Below are 16,052 nucleotides of genomic sequence, written 5' to 3'. Positions count from 1 at the left end.
AGGTAATGAAGGGCCTCCACTTCAAATGACTTAAGGACCAACCATAAAAACAAATGAAGCAGGAGCAAAATTCCATAATTCTGATTGTATATTCTATCTAACTAAGATAGCGAGCACCGGCAGGTCCCTATAATCTGTGAGAGGAAAAGTCTCATTTATGTCCTGGGTTCAATGTGGATTGAGATGAGAGTGAGGCTCCAGCATATGTCAATAATTTGTTGATACTCATTGTCTGGACTATTCCTTGTAAAATGCCCACAAAGATAAGGTGTGCAGCAAGCCCTCAAGAAGAGTATGGGGAAATTTGACAAACGAAATCAATGTTCAACATCTTAACTAATCAAAAAAATCTGTTTTATTTTAAATCCAGACACTGCCTGACGATGATTATTCGGACCCTTTCGATATAAAGCATGATTCCAGAGGAGACACCATTGACAAAGAACTCATTGAGAACAATGGCTACATGGAACCTTACGAAGCCCAGAGAGTTATAGCAGGTGGGTCTATTTATGATACCTGGCAAAAGAACGGGCAAGAATGAGGATTGTTTAGCATTAAGTGCAGTGAGTTGCAATTGATTGGTAGATCTAGGGCTAAAAGACGTTCAAAGCTTCATATTACTTGCTGGGTGCACTTCAGAGAGAGAAGGCCAAGATGTTTTCTGTAGATCAGATAAGGTACAGTATGTGATGTATTATGGTTATGGAACTCCGCAAGTCAGGAAAAATCGATGGAAGGAGATGAACAGTCAATATTCTGGGTGAGGCCTTTCACCTTGCATGCTGTCTATTTCCTTCAATAGATGTTGCCAAATCGCTGAGCTCCTCCAGCATCTTATATATTGGTCTAGATTCAAACATCTACAGTCTTTTCTGCCTCCAAGGTAATGGATGGTTCAATGGAGGATTTCTAAATGATGAAATGAAGGATTCTCAAAACTCAACCACAAAATACAAGGTTTGTCTTTGTGTTATGCCACTGAAAATCTTTTGTAAAGGTGACCATTTAATAAAAGTCCCAGAAATCTGATCAGACTTAAGTCACCCTTTCTCCCTATCACAAGCCATGAGGGTTTTTCTCATGTTAAGCTTAGTTTGGGAAAACCTCGAGTGACCACCATTAGTCACTCTTGAGACAAATGGGTCTCCTCAAAACAACACAGAGCTGATACCACCACCTGGAAAGTCTCTTACCTTCCATGCTGGTGAACCTGACCCACGCCACATCAATACTTCCAGCAACCCTGACCCCCACCAAGGACCAGTGCAGACCCTCTATGGTACATCATCCCCATCACCCTAATGATGGTATTGATCTCCAACCTGAACTCCAACTTCTTCCCACCTCAGTACTAACTTTGTCATCAGCACACCTTTCTTGGCTGTAGCCCTGAATCCAGCCACACCCAATCCAATCCTTTGTTAGGATTCTGCTTTCATTTCCCAATCATTGTCCAATATTCCTTCCTCCAAACCCACCAAGATCTTAATCAAAGCCTAGTCATTCAGTTTCCCACCTCCCCTGAACCCCAACACACAATCCTGGTCCTTCTTTCTCCCTACCTTACATAGTCATAGTCATAGTCATACTTTATTGATCCTGGGGGAAATTGGTTTTCGTTACAGTTGTACCATAAATAATTAAATAGTAATAAAACCATAAATAGTTAAATAGTAATATGTAAAATATGCCAAGAAATAAGTCCAGGACCAGCCGATTGGCTCAGGGTGTCTGACCCTCCAAGGGAGAAGTTGTAAAGTTTGATGGCCACAGGCAGGAATAACTTCCTATGACGCTCAGTGTTGCATCTCGGTGGAATGAGTCTCTGGCTGAATGTACTCCTGTGCCCAACCAGTACATTATGTAGTGGATGGGAGACATTGTCCAAGATGGCATGCAACTTGGACAGCATCCTCTTTTCAGACACCACCATGAGAGAGTCCAGTTCCATCCCCACAACATCACTGGCCTTACGAATGAGTTTGTTGATTCTGTTGGTGTCTGCTACCCTCAGCCTGCTGCCCCAGCACACAACAGCAAACATGATCGCACTGGCCACCACAGACTCGTAGAACATCCTCAGCATCGTCCGGCAGATGTTAAAGGACCTCAGTCTCTTCAGGAAATAGAGACGGCTCTGACCCTTCTTGTAGACAGCCTCAGTGTTCTTGGACCAGTCCAGTTTATTGTCAATTCATATCCCCAGGTATTTGTAATCCTGCATCATGTCCACACTGACCCCCTAGATGGAAACAGGGGTCACCGGTACCTTAGCTCTCCTCAGGTCTACCACCAGTTCCTTAGTCTTTTTCACATTAGGCTGACATCACGTTACATTACATGATAGTCACATTTGCCCTAACAGACCAGTAATTACCAGTCAGGCTTTCTCCATAAACCCGACCCACTTCCTAATGCTTTCCTCAAGTGTGGATCCACAGAATCATATTATGCTGAAAAGACGCATTGTCTAACCAGTCATACACAACAACTGAAGCAGACGTAAGTGCCTCAGTGCAAAACTCATTCAACACATGCACCTGCTATAAAACTTGTAGATAGTCTTTTCAGTGCATTCCCATTATCCAGAGAACAGAGATTTAAGGTAGTTGGCAAAATAACTGGGGACATGGTCTGAGTCTTTTAAAACTGCATTGTTATGATCTACTGTGCTTTGGATTGCAGTTTCAATTGTACCTTAAAGATGAATTGGACACTTATTTGAAAAGCAAACATATGAAGAGCTTTGGGGAGTTAAAAGAAGAGCAGGAATTATTGAGAAGATTTTACAATGAACTAGCACAGATAAATGATCTTTCTGCTGTACTGTCCTCTGTATCTGTAGATATGCAGAGGCTATGCTTTCTGTGAGCATCATTGTATTTGGCAGGTTTAGCACTGAAAAAAGATTCTACTGATCATGTTGACACTTAGAACTTATATTGACTTCTTTCTCAATAGTCTGCTAAGGTTGAGGTTTTTTGTTCAATGCTGTAATTAATGGTTTATCAAGTACGTCAAAGCAGCTTGAAGTGGGTGCTAAGAGTTGGGGAGTGTCTAGGCACTTGGAATTCTGATTTCATTTCCCTTAATAACAATGGAAATCTGTGTCATGGAGTTAAACTCTGCGAAATGTAAGGCAAGGTAATTAGCTTTTTAAAATACGCATGGTTTCCAAAATATTTTTCATTTGATATCACCAAGGAAATATTAAAAATCTGAATTCCAAAATATTAACAGATTTTCGAAATCCAAAATAAGAAAGAAACTGTTAAACATTCAGCAGGTCTGGCAGAAATCTGAGAGAAGGAGAGAACAAATTTGACAGAAGAAAACTGAAGTGTTATGGACCATCACAGTGTCCAAATAAAAAATTGCTCAACAATTACCACCTTTCCACCATGAGGCCAAAAGAGGAGTAGTGTGTTGAATGCACAATAATCAGTTTTATTTGTAACTTCTCTGCATATAGGGTAACTCATATCTCATATAAAAATTCCCAGACAACACACAGAGATGTATTCAAGATGCCTTCCTTAACATTCAATGACATTTGCATGTGTAGGTGTCACAAAATCAATATTTTTGCATGAAGGTTGACTCCTGCAGTGAGTAGCTTGCCTTCTAATACCCTGAAACCATCTACAAAAGTCAAACAGCAGCATGATAGAATATTCTTCTCATGCTTGGAGAGTGCAGCTCCTTCAGAATGAGAAACCTGGCACCTCTCAGGACAAATCAGCTGGTCTGATTAGCACCCTATCCACTACCCTAATCACCTATTACCTCTAACACAAGGGTTCCCAACATTGGGGTCCACAGACCCCCTGATTAATTGTATTTGTCCATGGCATAAAAAAGGTTGGGAACCCCTGCCCAGTACCACTCATCTATGCTACTGTGATAGGACCTCCCAAATCATGACCTTCACCCGAAGGACAAGGTAAGTGATAGTGCCATGTTCCCTTTCAATTTTGCAAAATCCTGACTTGTTGATAGTTTACATTTCCTTCAATGTTGAGTCCAATTCTTGGAACTGTCTGGGCAATGGTATTACGGGTGCACATTGACCAGAAGCACCGCACTTGTTGAAGGAAGTGGTTCACCATCATCAGCACCACAAGGGCAATTAAGGATGGGTAATAAATGCTGGTATTTCCAGCAATCGCTAATTCCCGAAAATATAAACAAAGAGATATGGAGTTAATGTTTCAGATCAATGCCGCTAGATCTGCTGAGAATTGCTAATATTTCTGCTTTAAATTTTAAAATTATCTCCATGCAAAGCTGTCAATACAATCTCAGGCACTTCCTATTAAGTATTCCATTTCAAATGAGAAGACAGGCACATGAGCTACGCAAGATTTTCTTACAATTGAATGTAGATTTTAATAGGTTAATTGAAGCCAGTTTGAATGGAAAGGAGCCAGGAGAGAAGTCAGCTCTCCCATGAGTTACTCCACAGGACCCCAAAGCTGCTTACCATTCTTGTATCTGTATTGGATACTTAAATTTGAAACCTTCCTGTCTGCTGCCTGTTTCCATCATCCTATCTCCTGCTCTTTGCAATTAATTTGATTATTGTTCATTGACGCTGTAATCTTTGTCTCAGTAGCAACTATTAAATGACCCAACGAAAGATGCTGAATAAATTCCGTCATGATAAAAAGAAACAACAAAATATTTTCCATCGCAACATATGCATATTTCAATCAGAAGCTCCCTGTTATGTCTTAAGCACCCATGTTCGAGCCTAATCAAAACCATTCATTTTGGTTTTTGTGGCAAAGTGGAAATCATTACAAGACTATAATCCTCAAGGTTAAAATGTCTAAAAGTATATGCCATTCAGAAGGGAACGCAACTTCATTGCTCACCATGTACAAGTAGCCATGTCCCTTGATGAGGTTGTACAGTAATGGATTGGTGTATTATGGGGCTTTCTGAACTTCTCAACTCATTTCAAGTGGATTATGCAGGATTGATTTGTATTATTGTACCAGTATATTAAGATTAATTTAAGTTGTATTAAACCTTGGTCGTGTCGAGCACTGAGATCTGACATATGGTATTGCTGGATGTCAGCTTACCTTTTAACTAGGGACTTAATTGTTTTTTAATTACTCCTGGAAATACATACCACCAATCACTGACTCCAAGCAGTCTACAAACTACTGGAAAATCTGCTGCTTGTTATCTTCTGCATTCAGAATAGGTCAATTACTGTCACTAAATGAAGAATTAAATCTGGGACATTAAAATAAAATGCCCCCTACAAGCATGAATTGGGATACAGACAGATAATAAAATAACTGTACTAAATAAAGTCCAACACTGAATTACTATGAACCTGCAAGAGAAAGTCAGTGTCCAAATTAACTACTTTGCCTCTGATATAAGAACAATAAGAGTAAGTCATGTTTTCCTGAAGATTACCCTGTCTTTGGTTCAGATCAAGACTGATCTTGTGTATCCTCTGATTGCCTTGGTGGCCAAAAATCTATTCATGACTGAAATGGATAATGTGTCACTGAGCCTCCACAGCCCTCTGAGGTAAATTATTTCAAGTCATCTGCTGAAGTAAATTTCTTTTTATTTTATTGTAATTGGGAAGCACCTTGTTCAGAGACTGTGCCCCCAATTGCCCTTACTGTGTAGCCTCAAGGCATCTGCTCTCTCATTCCCTTTCAGAATCATGTATGAGGTAACCTTTTTAAAGTTCATGTAGTTCCACAGATTGGAAACGTGTCTTTCTGCTCATCATGTCCTTACCATCCATGAAACACTAACTTACATTCATCACATTTTATTCTCCCCACATTCCCCTCTACTCCCTACTCCCTCCCAAATTCTAATAGTCATCCACACACTGGAAAAAAATTACAGTGGCCAATTAACCTACCAACCATCATGCCTTTGGGACGAGAGAGGAAACTGGAGTACCCATGGATGCACACACAATCCGAAGGAGAACATGCAGATATTACACAGACAGCACTGGAGATCAGGTTTGCACCTGGGTCTCTGGAGCAGTGAGCCAGTAGCTATATTATCTGTGCAGCTCTCCCATCAAAACTCCAATAGGTGTGAGCCAATTTAATTCAGTCATTTCATAGCACAATCCTCTCCTTCTAGGAAGTAGCCAGGTGAACTAATGCGAAGGCAGGTTTATTCAAAATGGCTTAAGTTGTTTATTCCTGGTGAGGATTGACTAGAGTTCTGCACACCTCAGCAAGACTTCCTAAATCCTTTGTACCCCAACTGTCCCCACCATCCAGGACATTTTCAAAAGGTAATGGCTCGAGAAGGTGGCTTCCTTAATTAAGGACCTTCACTATCTGGGACATGCCTTCTTCTCATCATTACCATTGGGGAGGAGATAGAGGAAGCTGAAAACCCACACTCAATATTTTAAGAACAGTTTCTTCTCCTCTGCCATCTGAATGGTCCATGAACACCACCTCACTATTCCTCTTTTGCTCTGTTTATTTATTTGTTTTTGTGACTTGTTATGTCTTGCACTGTACTGCTGCCACAAAACAACAAATTTTCTGGCATATGTCAGGGATAATAAACCTAATTGTGATACTTTTGTAATAGAATACATTAACCATTAATCGTCTGAAATACCCTGTACTTGATGCAACCATATGTTTGCTTTCTGTGTTCCACAAAACTGCAATGCCTCTGCACCTGGAGATACTAGTTTCCCACCACCCCCCGAACAAAATGTTTACTAATTATACTTACTCAAGGAAAAGATCATTCTTCACCACTGATCTTGTGCTGTCCTCAGATATTAGTGCCATTCCTGACTACCCTTCCCCCCCCCCAACCTATCTCCAAACTGTATCTTTTCTTGTTTTGTCTTTTCCTCCAAGAATCAAGAACCATGGAAAAGTAATTTCTCGAACTTGGTCACAATGGAACTGTGTCCTTATAAGCTCTATTACATCAAACACATTTGTCTCTATTTGTGCCATTAATCCACCTGCTTGATTCTAAACACTCAATGCATTCTGAAACAACATAATTCATTTTAACTTCCAATCTATTTTTCTTGAATTGATTTTGTTTACTGCTGCATTATTACCATTAAACTCTCTGTTTTTTCTTATTCCATTCACTTTGTCATTATTCAGTTGCTTGTTTTCTCCATGACTTTCAGTTTTTCCTAAAATTCTGTGGCCATTCCCTTACCTGGAACCCATCACACATTAATTAAAAGTCTATCTATGGTCTTGTGGAGATACAATAGCTCTCTTGATCTCCCCCTACATATATGCATTTCAGTCTATTATAATCATTCTTTTTAAAGCTTAGAACAACATTTTTAGTATTTACAGTCTTAAGCATAGTTGATCCATATACGGGATGTAAAGCAGCACCCCTTCTCCAACCATGCACTTTAACACTCTGTTTATATTGTATTTAGTTGGGATCCAGGTTGTACACTCACTTTTATAACTCTTAAATGTTCTCATCAAATTTGAAATCCAAGAAAATGGCAATTTATTTTTCTCTTAAAATATTTGGGTCGATGTTAATATCACCTTGACTCTTGGACAGTACTCTCAACCTCTGAATGAGATCTTTGGTGGTGGTGAAGTTCCACTTCAGAGTTTGACATCTTGGCCTACAATGGCACACCCAGGAACAATGGTCCGAAATGTGTTTTGAATCTGGTTTCGAACCTTGGTCCTGTCTGTCTGATTACCCAGATTTCAAGGAAACTGAACAAGCAACAAAATATGACTGATAGAAGAAATGTTATCTACAAAATCCAGTCTAGTGACTGAGCCAAGTACTATATTGGTCCAACAGGAAGAAAACTATTGCCAGGCTACACGAGCATCAGCTAGCGAGCAAAAGGCACGAGCCACTCTTGCTGGTATCAGCTCATGAAGACGAAGAAGGACACCATTTCAACTGGATGACAGCCAGGGTCTGGACTCAAGCAAGAACAAGAAAAGATTGAGAATTCCTGGAAGTGTAGTTCTCCACTGAAGGATCCATCAACAAACACGTTGACATAGATCTGGTATGTGAACCATTATGGTAAAAAGAGAAACAACAACATCAACAATCAACGAATCGCCAGTCATCTCGGGATCTGGACAGCGAAGCAAACACTCCAAGTGGACCTTCTTCAAGCTAGACAGTCAGAATCTTATGCTGCTAAACTGCTCACAGTGTTTTGAACCAGCCAACCAGATCACGATGTCTGATCAATAGCCATTCGGACCCCGAAGGAGTACATAAGCCATCCTGCTGAGGAGGCAACCCCCTCAGCTGCGCACTGATGGTGGCTTCTTAATTGGAACATCTGCAAACATTTTGCCAGGCTCGGTGATCATCCACTCTTCCAAATTTCAAGGAACTGTTTCTAGAAATATATTACACTTTAATATCTTGGCAATTAATGAAGAAACTGGATCATCCTGACACCGAAGTTTGGCTTAAGCTGTCAAATGTTTTATTCAATGATACCATCGCTGTCATTGAGAGTTCAGTAAAGGTTAATCGTAAATGTACTACACTTTCATAATGAGTTTGATTAACTTGTTAAAAGGAGCTGGCCACCAGGGTACTCTTCACCTCCTATTGACTAACCATCCTGCATCAAAGACGGAGGCTTAACAACCCAGAGAAAATATGTGTGGTTTCTGAAGAAAAACACAGAACCACAAGTAGGTTGCAACCCCTGTGGGTCTCTTTACACTGATATTACCGATGTATACTTACTCCTGGTCCTTTGCATACTCTCTATAGCTATAAATGGGGGAGTCTTCTGATCATGTTATATAACTTACAGTAGGCGTGCATTGCCTTTTATATTATAGGAGTATGTTCTGCCTCTTGGCATGTAGTAGGGGTGTGCATTTGCTCTGTTGCATTAATGACTGTATGCTTCTTTGAATTGTACTACAGCAGCGTGTATGCCTTATGTTTCAGTTCTTGTCTTTTCTAAGAAAATATATACTTCTATTTAGAGAGCGCTCTGGGATGACAGTTTTGTTGCATGAGGGACAGTGAGTAGATTGGCCTGTATTCTCCAGAGTTGAGAAGAATGAGAGGAAGTCCCAGCAACTAGAACCAGATGTGACATTCTTAGAATAAGGGGCTGGCTGTTTGAGACTGAGATGACCAGAAATTTCACCCAGAGATGGTGAATATCAGGGATTCTCTTCTCCAGATGGCCATGTAAGCTCATTTAATGAGTTCATACAATTGAGATTGATGGATTTCTAGATGTTGAGGAAATTGAGTGATATGTGGATAGTGTAGAAAAATGGAGCTCAGGTGAGGATTATCCAGGACTTCAAATGTGGAGCAGGCACAAGGGGATACTTCTAGTTTCTATCTCCTTTGTATATTTAGGAGTAATTGCCTTGTATATTATATTACAATAGCGTGTAGTGTCTCTGTACTTTGCAGGACTCTGCTTTGGATCTTGCAACATTATAGATTATTTACTGTCTCTATTATAGTAAGAATGTACACACTATCATCTTTTTCTGAAGTGGTGAACACTATCTCTTGTCACAATATAAGGCTGTACACTACAGAGGTATCATACATGAGATGAATTCTGCCCCCCTATTTAATAGGAATATACATAATACATGTGAATATTTCTTATATTATTTAATTTATGTTGCTGGCTTCATTTATCCAACATAGACATTGACTCCACTATTTTTTGTCTCTCATGACATAGATGGTATTCATTCCCTTCTGTCTTATTATTTTGTGAGTTGCTCTGCTTTTGTCTATAATATTTTAAAAGGAATAATACATATGAATAGGATTCCTGTCACTTGCTTTTTCATTATAAGTGTGCCTGTCCAAATTTATAATGAATAGGACTCATGTAAACACTAGAGGGTAAAGTTAATTTCACTGTGACCAGTTAATGTAGGCAGTGTTCATTATTAATGTGAGTAAAGAAATTAATAATAAATAATACGAAGACAAAAAGAAAATGTATGACTTGCTCTGGAGGCAGAATTATATCCATGCTGACTAGTTCTCAACTCTCCCACAAAAACACAAGAAAATAATAATAGGAAAAGACCACCGGACCCCTCCATCCTGCCCAAGATCCAATATGATCATGGGTGATTTGTCCTAGACCTCATCTTTTTTTGTGCTAGTTTTCCACATACCATCAATCCTTTATTTCAATATTTTATCTGTTCCTTCCCATGGTCAAGCTTCGACAATCTGCTGAACTAGAGACTTCCAGAGTTTTATCGCTCTTTGTGAGAAGAAATTGTGACGCAACTTAGTTTTAGTAGACTGTTTCATTATCTTGTAACTATGTAGCCTCTTTAACATGGATAAAAGATCTCTAGATGTTTGTGACAGGTCAAACCTCTCAAAATAGGAATTAGCTGAGTGAATTTGTTCTGGATTGCCTCCAGTGCTAGTTTATCCTTTCTTCAATCAGAGGACCAAAGTTGTACACAGAACACCATGTGTGGCCTCACCAAAACTCTGTACAATGATAACAATATTTTTTTTTGTTTAGAGATTCCAACCCTCTTTCAATAAAGGCTAATATTTCTTTTGCTTTTCTAACTCCTAGCTGCAAGGCATTTTAAGATTCATGCACAGGAACATCTAGATCCCTCTGTACTCGATTAATTTGCAATCTCTCCATATTTATATAAAAAAGTCTGCCTTTAGATTTCTCTTACAGAAGTGCATGACCTCATATTCCCCACTTTAATGTCCATTTGCCAAGCATTTGCCCAATTTTTTTCAGCCTGTTACGTAACCAGCAACAATGAATATTAATTGAGACAGGTTTTATAAAAACCGCCAAACATTTATTAAACACATATAAGCGATAAGGGAAAAAAAACAAAGGAAAACTTTGACCGGAGGTTAAACAGGTACGCAGCTGTTCATCAACTCCACTCGGCTCTGGTTCTTAAAGCGTTAAATGCGAAAACAGTTCTTAAAGCGATACAGTCAGATACAGTTCTTAAAGCGATAACTTCGAAAGTCCAACAGTTTTACACATTCAATTGGGGGAGACTTCTCTGGAGAACGATTTCTTCACCGACGCACCTTTACTGCCGGTTCTGTCCACAGGATTCCTGATGCCGAAAATAAACAGTTTAAATCAACCGACCTTAAATTCCTTTTAGAGAGAGAGAGAGAGCCTTTGTGCATGAACTCATGGCTCTATTGCAAGAGTTATCTCAATGCAGCTTCTCTTCAACGAAGACTCAATAAGGTTGATCCTTTATTAAACTGCCAAACGATGCCGACTTCTCTTGATCCTTCACTTCGATGAATTCTTCACTCTTCCTTCAAAACTGTCGGAATTGAGTAAATTGGCACTTCCAGCCATGAATTTCCAGTCCAAGTAATATGGAATCTTTCAACAGAACGTACAACCGTTTTAAAAATGAAACTGCGTCGCAAAAACAGACACACAACAGAAACGGAGGCACAACACGTTCTACCTGGAAATCTACAAACTCAAAAACCTACTGCGTCACCTGAGTCGACCCTTATATAGTCACGGGGCACATGTCATCACGTGACCTCACATCGGCGGGAAAATCACATCAGGTGACCTCCAAAAGACCATTACAGCATTCTCACACAAAAACAGATCTCCTTGAGCATGTAACAAGCCTACCAATATGACCCCAGTCAAGTCCAAATATCCCTATTGAAGCATGCCCTCCCAAGTATCTTTGTGTTGTCAGCTAACTAACTTTTGCCTTTACACCTGTACGTTATAACACACGCAAAATGCTGGAGGAACTTAGTAGGTCAGATAACATCTATGGAAAGGAATAAAGTCGACTTTTTGGGCCGAGACCCTTCATCAGGACTCGAAAGGAAGGAGGAAGAAGCCAGAATAAGGTGGAGGAAGGGAAAGAAGTACAAACTAAAACATAATGAGTGAAGCCAGGTGAGTGGGGGAGGGGGGTATGAGGTGAAAAGGTGGGAAGTAAAAGGTGTAAAAGATAAAGGAGTGAAGAAGAGGTATCTGATGGGAGAGGAGAGTGGACTATGAGAGAAAGGGAAGTTCAAGTGCCCCCACAGGGAGGTAAAAAAGGCAGGTGAGGAGAACAGAAGAGTTAAGAGACTTGCCAGAATAGTAAAAGAGGGAAGGGAAAGAAAGCACTGGAAGTTAGAGAAATTGATGTTCTTGCCATCAGTTGGTGGCTACCCTGAGAGAATATGAGGTGTTGCTCCTCCAACCTGAGAGTGGCCTCATTGTAGCAGTAAAGGTGGAATGAGAATAGGAACTGGAATTAAAATGGTTGGCCGTCAGGAAATCCTGCTTGTTGAGGATGGAGCGAAGGTGTTCTTGAAGTGTTTCCCCAATTTATGATAGGTCTCAACGATGTAGATGAGGCCTCATCAGGATCATGGGATGCAGTAGGCGACCCAATCAGACTTTCAGGTCAGTTGCTGCCTCATCTGGAAGGACGGTTTTGGGTCCTGAATGGAATTGAGAGATGTGTTAAATGGATAAGTGTAGCACTTTTCCCACTTTTAGATAAAAGTACCAGGAGAGAGATTAGTGGGGAGGACAAATGAACAAGGATATCACTGAGAGCACGATTCCTGCAGAAAGCAGAGGAGTAGGGTTGGGGGAGGAGAGATGAAGATGTATTTGGTGTTAGGATCCCATTGGATGTGGAGGCTCATAGGGAGGTAGATAAGGGCAAGAGGAACATTTAAGTTGGTTGGAAGATGTGGTGAGGGCGGATGGCCGGGAAATTGAGAAGATGCAGGTGAGGACAGCATTAATGGTGGAGGAAGGGAAACCCCATTCTTTGAAAAAGAAGGACATCTCTGATGTTCTGGGAAGGACTTCACCTAGAACAGACACGGCGGAGACAAAGGAACTGAGAAAAGGGAATGGCATTTTTGCATGTGACTGGGTGGGAAGAAGCATAGTCAAGATAGCTGTGAGAGTCAGTAGGTTTATAAAAGATATCAGTCGACAGTTTGATTCCGGAGATGGAGTCAAGATGGAGAAAGGTGAATTTAAAGGCAAGATGGAAGTTGGAGGCAAGGTTGATGAAATTGAAGAGTTCAGCATGGGTGCATGAGGCATCACCAATGCAGTCATCCAATGTAGTGCACCTGAATGTTATACTTGTGTGAGAATTATCTCACTGCAATTATCCAGGAAATATGTGTTCTCACCGTGTAAAACACCAAGGGTGATTAACGACTTGATAAGAAGGAACTCTGAAATCAACTTCCAGTTAAGATGGCGCTACCTAATGCGTGCAACAGCTCACTGGTAGTTAAAAAGGCAGGAAATTCGACTGAAAAACACCTTTCCTGAGGTAAATTGTGTTAAATTGTCGCCGCAAGTATTGAGGGGGTGAGAAATGGTGAGGCGAGTTCGGGGGATGAGCCGAGATGCTGTGTTGCAGAATCGAACCATTCAGGACAGTGATGCTTCAATGCCCGTACAACTGGCTCGGGTTCGAGGTTGGGTCGCTCCGGGCGCCGAGCTGATTTGAAGAGTTTGAGAGCAGCATCAGGCTGGGCAGCGAAATCTGGCCTTGGAGCAAGCCATTAGGCAGCATAGCCTGGGCCCCGAGCCCTTTGCAGTAGGCAGGCCCTAGTGCGAGGTACATTCCGCTGTTTAGACAATTTAAACGCTGGCCCAGATCAGAGGCAAGAGCCAATTTTGCTTGCTTTCGGCAATGGTCACTCCCCTCTCCAGGGCACTGGAACCTTTTGCTTTTCTGTTGTTTAGTCAATTTAAATGCTGGCCCAGATAGAGTGAAAAGACAGGGTGTCGGGATCTGAGGTGAGAGCCGATTTTGCTTCTTCTCCATGATGGTCACTCCTCTCTCCATAGTGCTGAGGCTATGAAGACTGCCCCAGATGCTCTGGTCCATGCCCACTAATATGATGAACAGATAAGTGAGGCTTTAGGCCTATTCTGGGATGCCCCGGGATTCGGACCTGAGGATTCAATTTGGTTCAAAATGTTGTTCACTTCAGTCGTTTGCATGATTTGTAATTTTTTTTCCTTTCTCTTGCACATCAGGTGTTGGTCTTTTCAGTACTTTTTTCTTTAATTGGGTTCTTTCGGGTTTCTTGCTTTGTAGAGACCTGTAAGGTAGGTAGATAGATAGATACTTTATTGATCCCAAATGAAAGTACACTGTCACAGTAGCATTACAAGTGCACAGATATATAAATATTAGAAAAGCAGTAAAAAAGAATTAAAGGAAGTAAGTTATGTCAAACAGTCTAACAGGAGGGGGAGGGGTCATCACTTCCACAGTTGACTCATTATAGCAGACAATCTCAAGATTGTATAATTTATACATTCTTTGATAATAAATGTACTTTGAATCTTGAATACTGAGTTCTTCAGTGGCAAGAAATGGTCAATTCTTTTTCTACACATATTCATTGGAACTTAAGTTAAAATGCCCTGAAACTGAACTGAAATAATGATATTCAAACTGTTTATAAATAGCCCTGAAAATACTCTTTACAGTTGTTAATTTTATATGTGGGTAGGTAGAGTTTGTAAATTATCATTTCAGTAGCTGTTAGTGCCTTCTCCTTCACAAGATGGTAGGATGCTGGCAATGTACAACTTTAAGGAGATCAGGGTATCATAGCAATAGTTAGAGCAATTGAGTGATTTTCAGTGCAGATAAAAAATGAAATTCAGTGCTGCTCAGCAAAACCTTGACTATAAGGTGATTTACGGTGGATTAATCACCCTCCTTTCATCTAAATTCCTATTTAATGGCCAATTATTGAAACTCTTTCATTGCATCTCTCCAGTGAGGTTTTGTCCTACCACGGCATTGAAACAGCCCTTTTCAAAGCTGATAATAACATCCTATACAATTTGATGTTAGTCCCTCTCAACCTGTCTTGAATCATAGAGGACCCTTATGAAGGGACTTAGCCCGAAATGTTGACTGTTTATTCCTTTCCATAGATGCCTGACCTGCTGTGTTCCATAGGTATAGTTTATGGCAATACTCTCCTCTGACCTCTCAACCACCTTTAAATTGTTATTTTGCTTCTCCAGTGTCCTGTAATTTAGGCAACGAGGCGCAATGCCTCTGGAGATGGATTCCATCACAAACTCTATTCCTCAACACTCTCTCAGTCATTAGTCTGAAACTAAATCAAGCCACAGATAGCTTGTGTAATTTGGATCACATATCCATGTCATTTCTAAGACTGCCTATTTATATCACCATAGTTTTGCACAAGTATGCGTCTGCCTCAACAGATCTACTGTTGAAATCCTCGTCTGCGCTACTTCAAGAGCTGACTAGTCATGTGAATGAACTCATCCGTCCTATTCTCGATAATTTTGGACTTATCTGAATTTTGATTCTTGAAAATTGTATGGCTGCATAAGTGGCTGGACCAGCCATTGCTATTTTAACATGAGCTTATAGGATCAATAACAGCAAATTTCACCCTTCGGAATGCACTCTCTGAACTGCCTCACTTGTGTACTCGTTCCTTAAAGTGCAAAAATTCTGAAATAGTTGCCCCTTGTTTAAAGCCCTCCATGATCTCATGATTTCATTCCTCCCTATCAGTGAAATCTCCCCAAACCCATAATTATAAAATTAGTGTGCTCCTCTAATTCTGGTCACTTGATATACCTCAGAATTGATCAATCTGCCATTGTTTGCTGGGCTTTCAGCTGTCACTTCCCTGAGTCATGAAATTCCAACCCCCACCCCCATTCCCATCCTCCAAAAGACCTTTGCCTCTACTACCCTCTTCCGTAGCAAATGTGGTCTATTGATATTAAGTAACATGTGACCATCTACTGCCTATATCAATTCCGAGTATTTAAGGAGAAATCGAGAAAGTCTGTCTTCTGTAGAACAGTGTCCGCCTTTTTAGTCAGTAACAGCAGGACGGAACGGAAATTATTCATATTTCTCTAAGTTATTTTCTTTAATAAAACATTATGTTAAATTAACACACTGGCTATAACCAGTATCTTAACGGGAGATACAAATATGGTTCCTTTAATTGTTGCCCTTAAAGTCTGC

The 16,052-nt window shown here is 40.4% G+C and overlaps 1 protein-coding gene across 3 annotated transcripts in view; it reads left to right on the top strand.

Annotated features, from left to right (window-relative positions):
• shdb (Src homology 2 domain containing transforming protein D, b) overlaps positions 1-16,052 on the top strand; it is a 340,171-nt gene that overhangs the window by 113,069 nt on the left and 211,050 nt on the right. For all 3 annotated transcript variants that reach the window (XM_072244071.1, XM_072244069.1, XM_072244070.1), the window contains exon 3: positions 371-500. In XM_072244071.1, coding sequence (XP_072100172.1) covers positions 371-500 — 130 coding nt within the window. The remainder of the gene's footprint in view (positions 1-370; positions 501-16,052) is intronic.

Source organism: Mobula birostris, chromosome 26 (genome assembly GCF_030028105.1).
Source record: "Mobula birostris isolate sMobBir1 chromosome 26, sMobBir1.hap1, whole genome shotgun sequence".
Lineage (NCBI taxonomy): Eukaryota > Metazoa > Chordata > Chondrichthyes > Myliobatiformes > Myliobatidae > Mobula > Mobula birostris.
Note: the sequence above shows the minus strand (reverse complement) of the source record. Positions and strands in the feature narration are given on the sequence as shown.